General features: G+C 32.5%; 1 protein-coding gene across 4 annotated transcripts in view; it reads left to right on the plus strand.

The window, feature by feature from the left end:
• LOC148618948 (long-chain-fatty-acid--CoA ligase 1-like) overlaps positions 1–14921 on the plus strand; it is a 38238-nt gene extending 23317 nt beyond the window's left edge. For all 4 annotated transcript variants that reach the window (XM_088578355.1, XM_088578354.1, XM_088578357.1 and 1 more), the window contains 13 exons: positions 901–952; positions 1570–1640; positions 2183–2266; positions 4223–4357; positions 4780–4862; positions 7642–7792; positions 8162–8234; positions 8662–8750; positions 9666–9782; positions 10865–11008; positions 11201–11305; positions 11926–11997; positions 13043–14921. In XM_088578355.1, coding sequence (XP_088434481.1) covers positions 901–952; positions 1570–1640; positions 2183–2266; positions 4223–4357; positions 4780–4862; positions 7642–7792; positions 8162–8234; positions 8662–8750; positions 9666–9782; positions 10865–11008; positions 11201–11305; positions 11926–11997; positions 13043–13180 — 1314 coding nt within the window. In that variant the 3' untranslated portion in view covers positions 13181–14921. The remainder of the gene's footprint in view (positions 1–900; positions 953–1569; positions 1641–2182; positions 2267–4222; positions 4358–4779; positions 4863–7641; positions 7793–8161; positions 8235–8661; positions 8751–9665; positions 9783–10864; positions 11009–11200; positions 11306–11925; positions 11998–13042) is intronic.
• The last annotated feature ends 1214 nt before the right edge of the window (positions 14922–16135 follow it).

Raw genomic sequence — 16135 nt, forward strand, 5'->3', positions numbered from 1 at the left:
GAAGTAATGCTTCTTTTGCAATGAAAATGGGGTCACACTATGATTTAACATACATTTCTTGGTATGATTATTTGTAAGGTCTTATTTTCATATGACAAGTCCTTTTATATTACATGTATTTGTTATCTATCCAGAATGAAGATAGGACTAAATTAATGTCATCCTTATGTCCCAGATGAATTTGGCAGTGTTTCTCCATTCAGTATGAGTACTAACAATTTATTCAGGTTTTTAATCCAATAAGTTAAATGATGTAACTAATACTCTGCTTCTGAAATCAACTTGGTAAAATACCTTATATAACAGGCTAATGCTTAATCTAGTCATTGGTTTTAGTCATTCTGTTTGAAAAAATAATATTGTCATTTTTGTCTATGTTATCTATTACAAAAACTTCTCCCTGTCAAAGACAAATGGAAGAAGTGAGCACAAACTAGGAGAAGTTTAACTTATTTCTCCTTCTAGATAAGACTCTTGGTTATGGCATTAGCAGACATGATTTTTGTTTCTGCTTTTTAACAGAATTCCACTATTCCAAATCTTGATTTTACCATTTTGATTCTTTTTTTCACTATGAGATTACTTCCGATGTTGCCAATTTCTGCTTTTTTAGTTGACATTGTAAATTCATCCCTGCACAAGTATAACAGGTTAGGACATAGATATTACAGGCTTTGACGGAAATATAACTAGATATGGTATAACATGATAAAGTAAAAGTTGTCAGAACTACTAAAAATAGGAATTTGATAAGTACATTTAATTATTGCTATTTTGTTTTTCTTCAATAAAATGGGATTTTGATTTTGATATTGGAAAAGAATCAGTAACACTTACCATGACATCATTTGCTACATTTCATTTCCATGAAATAATTTATTAATTGCTATTTTTTTACAGCCAGCTAAGAAAGATGATATATGTGTTGTTTGTTATACAAGTGGAACCACAGGTAATCTAATAAACCTCAGAAAATTCTCCTTCAATAAAACTCTTAACTTAAGCAAAAATATAAACATGTTCAGTAATGATGATTTCATAATGCCAATACACAAATTGCCTTCCATGTAGGCCAAACAATTCAGTAATGATGATTTCATAATGCCAGTACACAAATTGCCTTCCATGTAGGCCAAACAATTCAGTAATGATGATTTCATAATGCCAGTACACAAATTGCCTTCCATGTAGGCCAAACAATTACTATGTTGTATTATCGTGCAATTTAAAAGCAAAAGGAATATTTTTTATATAAATTGAGATATGTTCGTTCCTATTCTGTTCAAGCCAGTTTGGTGTAGGTTCTGCAGTAATGAAGTGGTTTCAACTATCTATTTTTCCCCTTGAAATGGTAAAATATTAATTTTAAAAACTATTAACATTGTTCTGGGTTTAAATAGTTTTGGTCTGGGGTCACAACCCCTTAATTTCTCTCCTGTGACCTTTGAAATTTTATTTACCTAGGTCCTGTATCTTCAAACCTTTTCATTGACACTTTATTGGGGTCTTTTGGATTCCTTTACTGAACCATTGATTCTAAAGTATATTATTTCTTGTTCTCTCTTCAAGGGTTACCAAAGGGTGCCATGTTAACTCATGCTGCCTTAGTATCTACTGTTTGTTCTGCTGATCTCATTTTGGTAAGTGTATAGTATGGAGTCATGGCTTCATGTAATCAGTTTAAGACTGAGATAATACATATTGATATTTGTACAAGAATCTTTATAGATATTGTATAAATTTATGTCTTATTTCTTAGCCTAGAGAAAATGAATACTAGAATAACTAACTGGAAAGAGTGAATGAGCAAAATATAATCACGAGTGCAGAAGATCACCTAGATTTAAAGAGTGTGCGGAACTTGTATCGCACACGAGTTAAATCCTCAAGCGCTTTGGCACGTGTGATAATATTTTGTTTATTCATGATAACCAATTGATTATCCTATTTATTTTATAGATTTTTCTTCATAATATATCAATATTTTCAAAATGAATTTTAAATTCTGTGATTGGCAGATTGATATCTATGTTGTGACATTTTGGCGGGAGAAAGTCTTAGAGTGAAATTACCATATTTATTTCTCAGTGTGAATTATTGAAATTTAATACACTGGGATATTGATAAAACACTGCTATCTATATAATAGTATAAATTATGTATCTCTTCTTTGTCTTTACAGAGAAAAGGTGGTTGTGGCATTGGACCTGATGATGTTCTGATATCCTATTTACCTTTAGCCCATATGTATGAAAGATTATTAGAGGTAGGTCATCAAGTGTAGGAAGGATTATTGGAGGTAGGTCATCAAGTGTAGGAAGGATTGTTAGAGGTAGGTCATCAAGTGTAGGAAGGATTGTTAGAGGTAGGTCATCAAGTGTAGGAAGGATTATTGGAGGTAGGTCATTAAGTGTAGGAAGGATTATTGGAGGTAGGTCATCAAGTGTAGGAAGGATTATTAGAGGTAGGTCATCAAGTGTAGGAAGGATTATTGGAGGTAGGTCATCAAGTGTAGGAAGGATTGTTAGCGGTAGGTCATCAAGTGTAGGAAGGATTATTAGCGGTAGGTCATCAAGTGTAGGAAAGATTATTAGAGGTAGGTCATCAAGTACCATTTGATGTCTTCTGTTACTAATGTCTTCATTTAGTATAGTGTTTTGCGGACTATGACAAAATAATAATTAAATTTCTGCAGTATGATTAATAATAAAACTTCTATTTGAAAGTTAAAGAATGCTATATTTAATTATTGCATATCTTGTTTCAGTATTTGAACAAAACATTTCTTTTGGTATTTTTCCTACATTAAAGATTCACCCATGACTGTGTGAAAAATGCTACAGATTTACCATCAATATCCTGCAGTAATTAACTCTTTCTCTGGCAGTGGTACATGTTGTTGAATACTTCATAATGATAATTATAATATGTGTGATCAATTTAATACATCAAGCAATGTTTCATTTTGAAAAGAACAAATGGTGTGTAGGATAACAGACATAAATACTCTCTCAGTGGTTTTATCACAGTTTTCATAGATATGTCAACAACTAAACACTTAAGTTATTGGTGTTACATGTGCTTATTACACTGATAGTCAATCAATTTACATATAACAACAGGTCATAATACGGTTATGATTTATATATCTGATTTAATCAGTATTAGAATACTCTTGATTGTTGATGATTAATAAATGTTTATTCAGTATTCAAACTTAAAAACAAGTTCTTATACTTCAGAGGGCATCCATGCAAGATTTAGTCAGTGGTAGGCCTATGCAAACTATACCCCCACTCAAAGAGTATGTGATATATTGGATTACCTTGTCCAACCCTTTTATCTCCGTCATCTCAGCTATTTCAAATTTGGTGTGTGTCTTTATATAGATTGGATGTATGTTGTAAAGGATTTTGGGTACTATTTGATATCAATTATTTGTTCCTTGGGACTTAGTCATTTTACAATACATGGAATAATTGAGAAATCAAAAATCTTGGCTCCAAATGAATGGATTGCATTCAGATTTGGTGTCTAGCTTTATATAGATGGGACATATGTTGGAAGTGATTTTGTTTGCTGTTTAACATCAACTGTTTTAGTGTGGGCATGCCTAGCATGACAATGCATGTAACTTCTTGTTTGTTTTCAAAACATTTTCACCCATTAGAGACCACAAACTCAGATTAAAAAAACATAACAATGTAAGTTTGTAATTTGCTGCAATAGTAAAAATGAAATAAATGATACTAGAAACTTCAAAGGGAAACAACATCTTGATCTGTTTATCATTTAGTTGACTTGTTAGGAAAATTTTAACATATGTTCTTAGTCATCCACTTTTGATACAGAAAAATCTTTGTTCTTTCTGACGTTATTTGGCCTTGGAAGAATAAAATTGGTGGGATAAAGTTTACTCTGTGCCACCCCTATCGTTGGATCTGCATGGTGCCTTCATATACTGTCTCTTAATGTAAATTTTGATAAATGTGTAATTACTCAACAGATTCTTTTCAGATATACTACAAGTCAAGCTCAGTCATATTTGTAATCATTTCTAAAATACAAAAAGCTAGAGTACATGTAACCACCAAATCAAGTGTTTCTAGTTAAAGGAATAAAACCATTATAATTCTAAGAATAATTTTAAAACCACACTTATTTACTTGATGTAAGTACTAGTAATATTTGAAAGATGATAAGGTATGTATGTGTTTTGTAGGTTACTGTGACAATGTTAGGAGGAAGGATAGGTTTTTTCCAAGGTGATGTCAAGCTACTGATGGATGACATTAAAGAGTTACAACCAACACTGTTTCCATCAGTGCCAAGGTTACTGAACAGATTCTATGACAAGGTGGGTGACTTGTGAAACTGGGGACAAATGTTGCTGTTGAAATGAGTTTTTAAAAAATGCATTGTGATTCTGAATGATAGACTAGCAAGACATGAGTTTCATGTTTGCACATTTCCTTGTCAACATTTGTATGTGTTAGTCTACATTAAAACACTCTACCATTAGTGTTTCTGTTAAAGAGTTACTGCCCTTGACTGTTTATACATGTATTAAGAATGAGTAAAGACAAGTATGGTTCTTTTTTCATGTATGTCTTCTAAATTGTTCTTTTGTAACCATTTTATTTTAAGATAGAAGGTGGTTTAAATTAATAATTTATTTGTATTTTTTACACTCCATCAGGTTTTAAAGTTTGACACTGAAAACTTGAGTAGCTTATGAATTCATTCTGATTTATTTTGATCATTTGAATATATCTGTAGGTAATGGCTGGTGTAAATGAAAGCTCTGTGAAGAAAATGTTATTTGACATGGCAATAAAAAGTAAAAAAAGAGAACTTGAGAAGTAAGTAGTGCATTAAAATAAATAGAGAGAACTTGACATTTAAGTTAGTCATTAAATAACAGTCATTTATGTTAACATGTAAGCATTTTTGTCATTCCATTAAACTATGTTTTAGATGAGTAATATTGCTTATAAAGCTTTCTAATTTTTTGTGGAAATTTCTGCCTACTCACTGATGTTTGTACATATTTTAAACTAAAAAGAATGACAGAATCCAGGCAAATTTAAATTTATATGTATGTAAGCAAAGTTTCAGGAATTATAAAAAAATCACCTCATCTATCCACTTATTACCTAAGTATATCTCCTAAGCCAGTGTGTTGATTTTAATGAAATTTTAATGGAAGGTAAGGCACCATATGTAAGATGTGCATGAAAGATGACAATTACACATGTATTCCCTAATGCCTACTAAGTGACGTAATCCAACTCTAGGGTTTTACAAACTGTACAGTGGGAAATTTTTGTGAGATTTGGGAAATTGTGAAAAAGGTAGCCAAATTTAAGTCAAGATATTTTTTCATATCTTTTCTATTCCATTAAATCTGAAGATGTGAAAAAAAAGACCACAAACATTAATAATCCTACCGGTATTCATAAAGTAAATTGTAAATTTTGGCACCTGCTATACACTATTTTAAAAACCTCAGAAGCTCAACAGGTTTATATGAAATTTTGTAAGAAGATTAGGTACCTTAAGGGAAATAGACTAATGTAAGAACTTTACATGTTTAAGCATCGTCAGCACAACTCCTCCTGATAAGGACCATGGTGAAATTTGAAGTAAGGTTGTATATTATAATTATGTAGATGTGCATGAGGGGAATATAATTAGTGTCTGAGGACTCCAGGAGGATAACCCAAATATAGGTTAAATATTTAACTTGATATAAAGCAGGATATTCTCTACACTGTGAGTGAAGTTGAATTTTTTTCCCCCTGCAATGCGTCACGAGGGACCCCGAAATGCCGGGTGACCGTCTGTCCGCATTTTTTTGTTATGCTTTTACCAAATAAGTTTGTTTTTGGTATGTGGCCTTATTATGAAGAGTTGCAGATTATGTTCGATTTTGGTTACAGTTGAATGATTTTTATTGAAGTTATGGCCCTTGGACCTGGTCCATGCTCCCAGTTTTTATTGGGGTCTAGGTTACTCATTTGCTTTTGTTACTTTGTATGTATGATTTTAGTTCTTCTGTGTTCTTTGTTGTGTGAATCTGTTTTCCATGTCTGGTCTTTGTACCTGGATTACATTCTTTTGATTACCGCTATAACCTTGGTTCCCTTGATTACTCTTTCAATGAATTTACATTTTTCCGCACATTTTTTTGTAATGCTTTCACTTTCATTTTGTATCTAGTCTTACTATGAGAAGTTACAGATTAAGTTCGACATTGGATAGGTTTGATTGATTTTTACTGAAGTTATGGCCCTTGGACTTAGAAAATTTCAATGAATTTATAGTTTTCCACACTTTTTAGCTCACCTGGCCGAAGGCTAAGTGAGCTTATGCCATCACTTGGCATCCGTCGTCGTCATCGTGGACAAATTTTTAAAAATCTTCTCCTCTTAAACTACTGCACTGACAGGTTTTAAACTTGGCATGATTGTTCCTTAGGGTATTCTGCACGAAATGATCGTTGGGATTTTTGAAAAAAACATGGCCACTAATACTAAAAATAGAACATAGGGGTCAGATTGCAGTTTTTCTGGCAGAGGTAATATTGTTCAGCATCATGTGATGGATCTATGTCAAAATTTTCACAACGATTGGTCAACTGATGTAGGAGTTAAGGTCCCTGAAACAGATTTTTTTAGCATTTTTCACATGTGCAACTTTGAACATCTTCTTCTCAAAATCCATTGCATAGAATTCAATGAAAGTTGGCATTTATGTTCCTTAGGGTATCCCATACAAAATAACTGTTGGGATTGTAGATTCAAGAAAAAACATGGCCACCATTACTAAAAATAGAACATAGGGGTCAGATGGCAGTTTTTTTGCAAATAACTCAAAAACCGTTGCCTTTAGCAAATTTCTGGCATGGTTAAAATTGTTAAGCACCATGAGAAGGACCAATGCTGAAATTTTCAAAACCATTCATGGACTAATGTAGGAGTTACGACCCCTGAAACAGTTTTTTTTGTTATTTTTTTTCACATGTACAACTTTGAAAATCTTCTTCTCTAAAACCATTTAAGATCATTGAATGAAAATAAGCATAATAGTTCTTTAGTATATCGTGCTCAAAATGACTTGTGATTTTTAATCCGTGAATAGATATGGCTGCCTATACTAAAAATGGAACTTAGGGGTCATAAGACAGGTTTTTGAAAAAAATTCAAAAATTGTTGCCTTTAGCAAAATTCTGGTTCAGGTCATGAAAATGCTATGAAAAACATTTCTTGCATTTGACAATTTAGTTGATTTTAACTTAGCCTGTCTCATTCCTCAAGTTTTTCAAATAAGCAAATGGTTAACCAGGTGAGCGATTCAGGCTCTCTTGAGCTCCTAGTATTTTAATGCTTTCACTAATTGATTTTATAATTTGTATGTAGTCTTACTATGAGAAGTTACAAATAAAGTTCGACTTTGGTTAGGGTTGATTGATTTTTATGGAAGTTGTGGCCCTTGGCCTTAGAAAATTTCAATGAATTTAAAGTTTTCCTCCCTTTTTTAAAAAAAAAAAAAAGAACGCTGTTCTTTTATTAAATTACAACCGTATAAAATTTCAAGAACTACCCCATTGGAATGTTCATCTTTTGTTTTTCTTTTAAGGAGCATAATCAGAAAAAACAGTGTGTATGATAAATTTGTGTTTAAGAAAATCCAGGCTGGATTAGGTGGCCGAGTTCGTCTCATCACGACAGGTTCAGCACCACTCTCAGATTCTGTACTAGAATTCCTACGATGCTGTGTTGGCTGTCCTGTAAGTAACTTCTGTTGATAGTTACTATGACTTGCTATAACAACCTTCTTAATTAAACCCTGAATATGTTAGAAACTTGTCCAAACCAGTCACATCAGATTTTTATTGTCTTGACTTAAATGCTTATTAGATCTGCAACTGTATCTACCTTTCCCTAAAAGTTGTTTACATGCTATTTGTACTTGGACTAAGAAATTAGAATATCTGTCAATGAATAAAAGACAATAATTCAAATCTCACGTACATCTTGATGTGTTTGTACCATTTATGCAGACGTAATCAGAATTCAACTTCTTTTTGCAAGAAAATAAGCCTTAAATCTGATTCATATAAATTATTGCATGTATTTTTTTTTATGTATTTTACCAGATTATAGAAGGGTATGGACAAACAGAATCATCTGCTATTTGTTCTATGCAGTTTATAGGAGATCCCTCTGCAGGTAATATTTTAGCTCGCATAGACCTTAAGTTAAGGCGAAAGGTATAAATAGACAACTTTATAGGTCAAATCTGGTGGAAACTAGTTTACATTTTCATACATTAAAAGAAAGGATATCAGATTTTGAGGCTACAAGAACAGTTACAGTTATGAGGAAATAAGTCAACAAACATAAATATACCTGAAAATTCTCAGAAGTGAGCAGTTTAAGTATCTGTTCCCTTGGCTTCCATTGCAATGCTTGTTGACCCCAGTTGACCTTGATAAGCACTTTTCAGGAACAGAAGTGAATGTGAATGTTGCTTATTATATTTTCTTATGGACAAACTAGAGTCTTAAATTTCAATTATCAGGTGAGGAATTAAGAGTTTCTTAAGAACTTAGTTTGTGTATATATTTACATATTATTATTTTCATATTTCTTTAAGGAAATGTTGGAGCACCATTACCATGTAACTACATCAAACTGGTTGATGTCCCTGATATGAATTATAGTGCTGTTAATAACAAAGGAGAGGTAATACAGTTTACTGCTATGAGAAAATGTTCTCTACAATTTATTGTCAATAAAGTAATGCATGAAAAATGTAACAATTTAAAGGGAGGTTATACATTTGATATGTCTGTGTAGAAACAAAACTCTCTATGCTTTGTAAGTGCATAATACTACAGTTGAACTTAGCCTGTTCAAACTCTGATGGCTCCAACATGCTGGATTTCTTGATTTCTTGATTGAAGTTGAGAATGTTCTGAAGTCAGCATGATGAAAGCATCAAATAAAATCAGATGAAAACAAATTACTGACCAAGACACTTGAAATCCGAAAGTGTTTTATAAGCAAGCACTCTATTATTAATGTCCACAAGTCAACATAACCTTAGAAAAGCATATGAAAAATAAGAACTAACAAAGCTGCGTAGGAAGTACATAACAATAAAGTGGAGCTCGGACCGGCAACAAAAGAAATTTGGAAATGTACAAACTCCCAATAAGTCAAACACATTTCAATGGTCCCCTTGGAGTTTGAACTACTAAGGTTTGACTGTTTGTATGTGGATCAAAAGTAGTCAGTAAAACTGACAATGTGTTCTTAAAAATAATATGTGTCATTAATTATAATTTTTTATCCCCTTTTCAGGTTCCTCCCTCATCTACTTCCTGTTTACTGATTGACTTAGTCATTTTTCTGATGGTGCATAATGAAAATTTTCATTACAGATTTCTCTGCTTCTATTACAGGGAATGCTTAGATATTTGGTATATTTCTTTTGCATGATGACTTGTACAATTTTTCCCTTTCCCTGCTTTGACTGAAATGGTTGAGTTGAGGTATTCTTAGCACAATGTAGCATGCAACATTTTGTTATTTCTAGAGATCATGTATAATATATATTTTTTAAGATAGTTTCATGCCTGATTGTTTGATTAACAGGTTTGCATAAAGGGACCAAATGTATTTAGTGGCTATTTGAAAGATGAGGCTAAAACAAAAGAGGCATTGGATGATGAAGGATGGCTGCACACGGGAGACATTGGAGAATGGTTACCAGTAAGTATAGAGACTGTACAATGTCCATACTTGTTCCAATTGTTCAGGATATTGCTGATGTAGCTTATGTCCTACAGAGCTAGCTATTCTCAATATCCTAACTCTTGACAATGACATGATAGATTTGAGAAAATTGACAGAAAATATTTTACCATTTCTGCTGTGCCCATAATGGAATAATTGCAATTACTATTATCTATTTAATATCAGTGATCACAGTAACTTATTCTTTGTTTTACAAAGGACTGTTATCCATGAAATATGTAAATGACTAGCCTACTGTTACTAATTGGGACACACATGATTTTCTTTTGTTTTCTTTGCTTACTAATAAGAGTTATTATACCCCCTGCAAAATAAGTTTGGGGTATATAGGTTTTACCCCATCTCTCTGTCCAAACTAGTTTCTTAGCAGTTTGCAGCATTTTTATGAAACTTTGTGGGATGTAACATAACCACATGGAGATGTGCATACTGTCAGGAATTTATGTTTGGACAAAAATTGATGAAATGATGGCTGTTGAACGTAGTGTTTTTCAGCAAAACTTAGTCCCATGTCTTGTCCAAAGACTCCTCAATAACTGCAGGATTGTTATGAAACTTTATGGGTTGTTTGATTACCATATTGGGATGTGCTTATTGTCAGGATTTTGTTTGGGCATAAATTGTAGAAATCACAGCTGTTGGACTTCAAAGTTTTTCAGCAAATCTTCATAACTCCTCCACAACAACTTGCAGGATTGTTATGAAACTTAATTTGATGTTAAATTACCGTATTGGTATGTGCATATTGTCAGGAATTTACATTTAAAATAAATTTGCAGTTATACTCTGTCATTGTATTGTCAACAACAGAAAAAAGAACTGGTTGCAGTTTGGAGTTGGGTGTTTAAAAAATGGCATCAAAATTGTATGTGAAAAGTGCTGAGTTAATCCCGCATAAAAGTTGTGTCTAATATGAATTGTGTGTCCACATTGGTCCTCAAATGTACAGGGTTCAACAATCTGTGTGGGGTATTAGTCCCATTATGGGCCACGTCTGGTTTCCCTTTGATTATTGTAGAGCATTTCATGAATTTCAGAATGGAACTCTAAAATTGATAGACAGAAAGAAGCATATATTCAAACTAGCTCAGGGAGAATACATAGCACCAGAGAAGATAGAAAATATTTATGTTCGGTCTACATTGGTGGCACAAATATTTGTTCATGGAGAAAGTTTGAAGGTATGTATGCCTTTATTGTGACAATGTTGTAAATATTGAATTTGTTTAAATGTTTCAGAAGTTTCTACTGAAGTTAAATGCTTGGAACGTACACTTGTCTATACTCTCAGTTTTTTGTGAAGTCCAGTTTGCCCACCTATGAACAGTACCACTTATGTGATAACTATTTCTGTATTGACTCTTTAATTTCAGTCTTGTTTAGTTGGTATCTGTGTGCCTGATCCAGACACTCTACCAGGTTATTGTAAATCAAATTTCAATGCTACAGGAAGCATATGTGATCTTGTCAAAATTCCAGTAAGTATAATAAAACTTAATGCATCATTCAGTTCTTGGTGAATGTTACTGATAATAAATAAATCTACGTACCAAGTTTATGATAAGAATAAAAGAGAAATACTGGTATTATGTGTGAAAACCTTCATTTTCTGCAATAATATAAGAGTGGCCTGAGTGTTTATAGCCTTTAGAAATTCTGGCATTATTTGTTTGTTACTTTAGTTTCATTACTTAATTACATTTTTTACAGCCTAAGTGCAGACCATTTTCTGTTATTTTACAATATAAATACAAACCATTTTTTGTCAGTTTACAACATAAATACAAACCATTTTCTGTCAGATTACAACATAAATACAAACCATTTTCTGTCAGTTTACAACATAAACATTGACAATTTTCTGTCAGTTTACAACATAAAAATGGACAATTTTCTGTCAGTTTACATGAATATGAGTCGTTTTCTATCTGATTGCAGCATGATTGCAGACCATTTGTCATCATTTTACAACATAAATATAGACTGTTCTGTGTTAGTTTACAACAAAAATACAAACCTTTCCTTCAAATTATTTGGCCTCTGTTCACTTCATTATTACAGTTACATAGTTTGCAACTTAAAAATCTGTAATTTGTAGGAGGTTAAAAAAGCCATATTAGCAGATCTGACAAAAGTAGGAAAGGCGAATGGGCTGCATTCCTTTGAACAGGTAATTAGTGAATACTTGGTTTAAAAAGCAATAGTAAAATATCAAATTTAGAAGTTTGGTGATTAAGCATGTGGTAGTTTGATATATAGATGGATGAATTAATTTAGGTATCTGCTGTCCTCTCATTTTTAGGACCCCACCAAGAAAAGTGGCAATTGCCCTGTAGTGATCACTGTCTGTTATGAACTCTTGTAAAGGGCTATAACTTTTTTTACTTTCAATGTGCGCTTTTGATATTTGGCATGTGGGTAGATCACTCAAAGAAAATGTGTGTTATGTACCCTGAATAGTGGCCTGTGACCTTGAACTTTGACCTTTAGGTCAAGTTCCTGTGTTTTTTTTTACTTTTGTTTAGGGGGGGGTTGCAACAAGCTCTTTTCCCGGTTGTAACTTTTTTGGTATATATGGCTTAATTGCCATGGCAGGGCTTACTGAAATGGTGAAATGGATTCCATCTCAATGATTTCTAGTTATGTCAATCAGCTGCCTATAAAATGCTGAAATTTCATATTTTTAGTACATTGGGACTTGTGCACCCAACAAGTGCAGCTATGTAATCTCAATACCTTATAAGGGTGACTAGCTCCATTATAACAAAATCACATCGCTGGTAGTTAACTTACAGTATGTAATATCAGAAATATTATCAATATTTTTTTTAAATATGAATATGAATATGTATATTGAACTTTAAAAATACTTTAATAATTATATCATTACTGAAATTGTAATGGGATACTGTTTAAACACTGAACATTAGGATATATGAGGAAGTTGATAACTTATCGGTTGAGACGTGAGTTTATAGTAATTATACAACAGATTGAAACTTATTGCTAACTGGAAATTGCTGTCAGTATGATCTTTTGTTAAACACATCATATATCTTTTGATTATACATAAGAGTCACAATTCATGAATATGTTGGTTATACTTTTGGTTTATGATTGCTTATTGACCTTATTGTCGATCTGTTTAAATGATATTGTATTTGAGTAATATGATCTAAATTTTAAATTTTATCTGTTTGTTAATCTATTTGTAGGTGAAAGACATTTATCTTTTCCCAGAGTTGTTTTCAGTGGAAAATGGACTATTAACTCCAACATTCAAATCTAAAAGAACAGACTTAAAGAAGAAATTTCAACCTCAAATTGATGAAATGTATAAAGATTTGCAATAACAGTGTTCTCATTAATACATTTTTGTATTTTTTGAATGGCAAGAGTTTTTATTTAAATACATTTTTGTTTGTTTAGGGTTTTTTCTTAAACAAAACTACTATTCTCTTTCAAGTCATTTTGTTTTAAGAATTATTAATTAATAACATCTTTGTTTATAGAATCTTTTAAAGATTTGTTTGGCTTGTCTGTCTGCAGTGGATGTCTTTGGTTTTTTTTTTGTTTTTTTCACAGCTAGTTGAAATAGACTAGTTCCAATTTCAATACAAATCTAGCTATGACGATTGGGGGTTTTTACGGTCTTGACTATCCTTACAGATCTCGCACGACTGCCCCTTATGGGGATTCTGTTAGTAATGCCAGTTAGTAGTAGAAGGTAGTGGAGCCCAGCCTTCGGGATACTTGACCGAAGAACTCAGAGTATGTCCTACTAGCGGCTGGGCTGCTGTGTTGATGCTCTGGCCTATTCCCAGACCCCACGTGGGTCCAAGAGCGTTTCTCCACTCTAATTATTTGGGAGTACGTCAACGTGTAGAGTGAAATCAAGCTGGGCTAATGAGTACTTTCTATACTCTCTAGGTAGTAATCTGCCATACATTATACCAATGTGTCCTATTTAACTACCACTGAACACCTGTGTGATTTTTTGGACACTGCCTTTAGCTGTCAATTATGATAGTGGATGGCAAATTTAAAGGTTAAGGTCATCATTATTGGTATAACGTAGGGCAGATTTCTACCTAGGGAGTTATTTTAATACTCACTAGCTTAGCAAGATTTGTATTGAAATTGGAACTGGTTTATTTCAACTAGCTGTAAATATTTTTTTTCTGTTGTATTTGCCAAGTTCCAAGTACTTGTAACCAGCTATAAGCAAATCAAAAATGTATCCCAAGAACTACAGTCATATATTGTCATTATACAGCTATTAAAGGGATCAAATTTTAATTATTCAAGGCACCAAGATATTTTGTCATTTTTACACAAAAATCATTAGATTTGTATGTCATTATCCCATTAGTAGATGTATTATTGAAAAAAAGGGGAAATTTCTATGAATAAAAATATAATATTATTGGACTCATTACATTCATTTGAGTAACTCATTATTTTGTGATACTTCATACAAGCATTCATTGAATTCAACACAACGAAAAAAGGGATCGTAAATGTCACTTTTTGATTGTCTTTGTTACGATGTTTTTTTTAAGTTTTTTTTAACTTTCAACGTCTTTCAAAACTGAAGTGAACATAGAAGTGCTAATGAAAAATCAGTTATGATTAACAATTTCTACTTTCACAAGATTTAGACTGAATTTTAGCTGACATAAAATATGAATAAAACCACTGATTTCCTGTTAATCTGAATTTATGATGTTACCTTAACCTTATCTTATTAGTAGGAGTTATCTTTCTTATGCCACGTTTCCACCTTGTGTACTGATACTATGGCATAATTCTTAGAAATACTCATTTTTAATGATAAAGTGTACCCCTTAAATGAATAGATCTGAATGTGTTATTGTTTGTACTACTGTTAATTCTTTTTAAGAAGTGCTGATTGAAATAGTGTAATGAATAAAATTTTGAATTGTCTTGAATTCCCTATGCTGTTATAAGTGCTTACTTTATGGTTTTTTTTTATATTAATAAAATTTTTTCAGTACAATGTCATCATTGTTGTATGAGTTTTGAGATATAGCACTAAAAGTTACTTGACTCTATTAAAGTATGGAAACTTAACTGTTTGTATTATTTTCTATACGATCATTATTGTGAACACAGCTTCAGTCATTTGTTTATTAAAAGTGTTGACCTCAGCAGTGTACAAATGTAGTTATGATGGACATTAGTCCATTCAATGATTGTAACTTCTTTAAAGCAGTCTTCCTCAGTGGAAGTTCTAGATATGAAATAATAGGTCACATTGATAAAAATAATACAGCACTGACCTTTTTTATAGTTTAAGGTATGTCCCTTTGAACTTCTATTGTTAGTGCTCCCAGATTTAACGGAAATTCAGAGTTACGGCTATCTATATTTCTGATCAGTGATGTAAATTGATAGAATATGATTTTACTGATCAAAACTCCCCCCTTTTCCATTTAGTTTTTAGATAAAGATTGTAACATGATACTGTCAGTAAGATTAGTCTTTTAAGTATTGGTGAACCTGTTTTCTTTACACATGGGTGCAATAGTTCTTACAACCCTATTTGATGGCAACTAAGAATTGGTGACATGATGCATCCCTGTGATACACCACTTGTGTTATTACACATTCCGCCAGTTTGTTTTATATTTTCTTCAAAATACATAATTTCTTTTCTAGTTGATACCCTTTAATTATATTGGGGTATGCTGTATTTACTATTACTGATTCAGATTTTGAATTTCGTTGTCAACCGTCTTGCCATATCCAGTTGTCTGTTCTGGTCAATATGCCAAGCACATCTTCGCTAGTTTATGTGATCCTCAAAACCGTCTGGAACAGGGACCTTGTCACAAAAGTGGTGGATGCCCTATAGCTATCAGTCTGTCAATCTGTAACAATTGTCTTCAAGGGGAATGGTATACAGGAATCACCTATCTAAATGTCTAGTGGTCTGTCCATATCTTGTTCATGAAAAATATAATTTCTGTCCATTCTCTTCAAAGTTGGATAATCCAACTCTAGGGTTTAACTTTAAGGTCCATTTGAATTGGGAAGTATTTCCTTTGTGACATATATGAAATATAGTGATGACTGCTTGGCTTAGAGCCAGAATAGGTGTCCAAGAGGATTGACATGCCTACCTGCAGGCTTCTGTACCTGTGAGCTAGCACATTATTAATCTGCCAAGCATGTAAACTGGAAATGGTGGGTTTGTTTAATTGATTAAAAACTCTCATCCTAATGCATATCTGATATAGAATGTTAGATTACATTTGATAAATATATTTTGATGTCTATGAAAT

This window comes from Perna viridis, chromosome 4, assembly GCF_037379345.1.
Source record: "Perna viridis isolate PV_CMFRI_1.1 ecotype Kerala chromosome 4, ASM3737934v1, whole genome shotgun sequence".
NCBI lineage: Eukaryota > Metazoa > Mollusca > Bivalvia > Mytilida > Mytilidae > Perna > Perna viridis.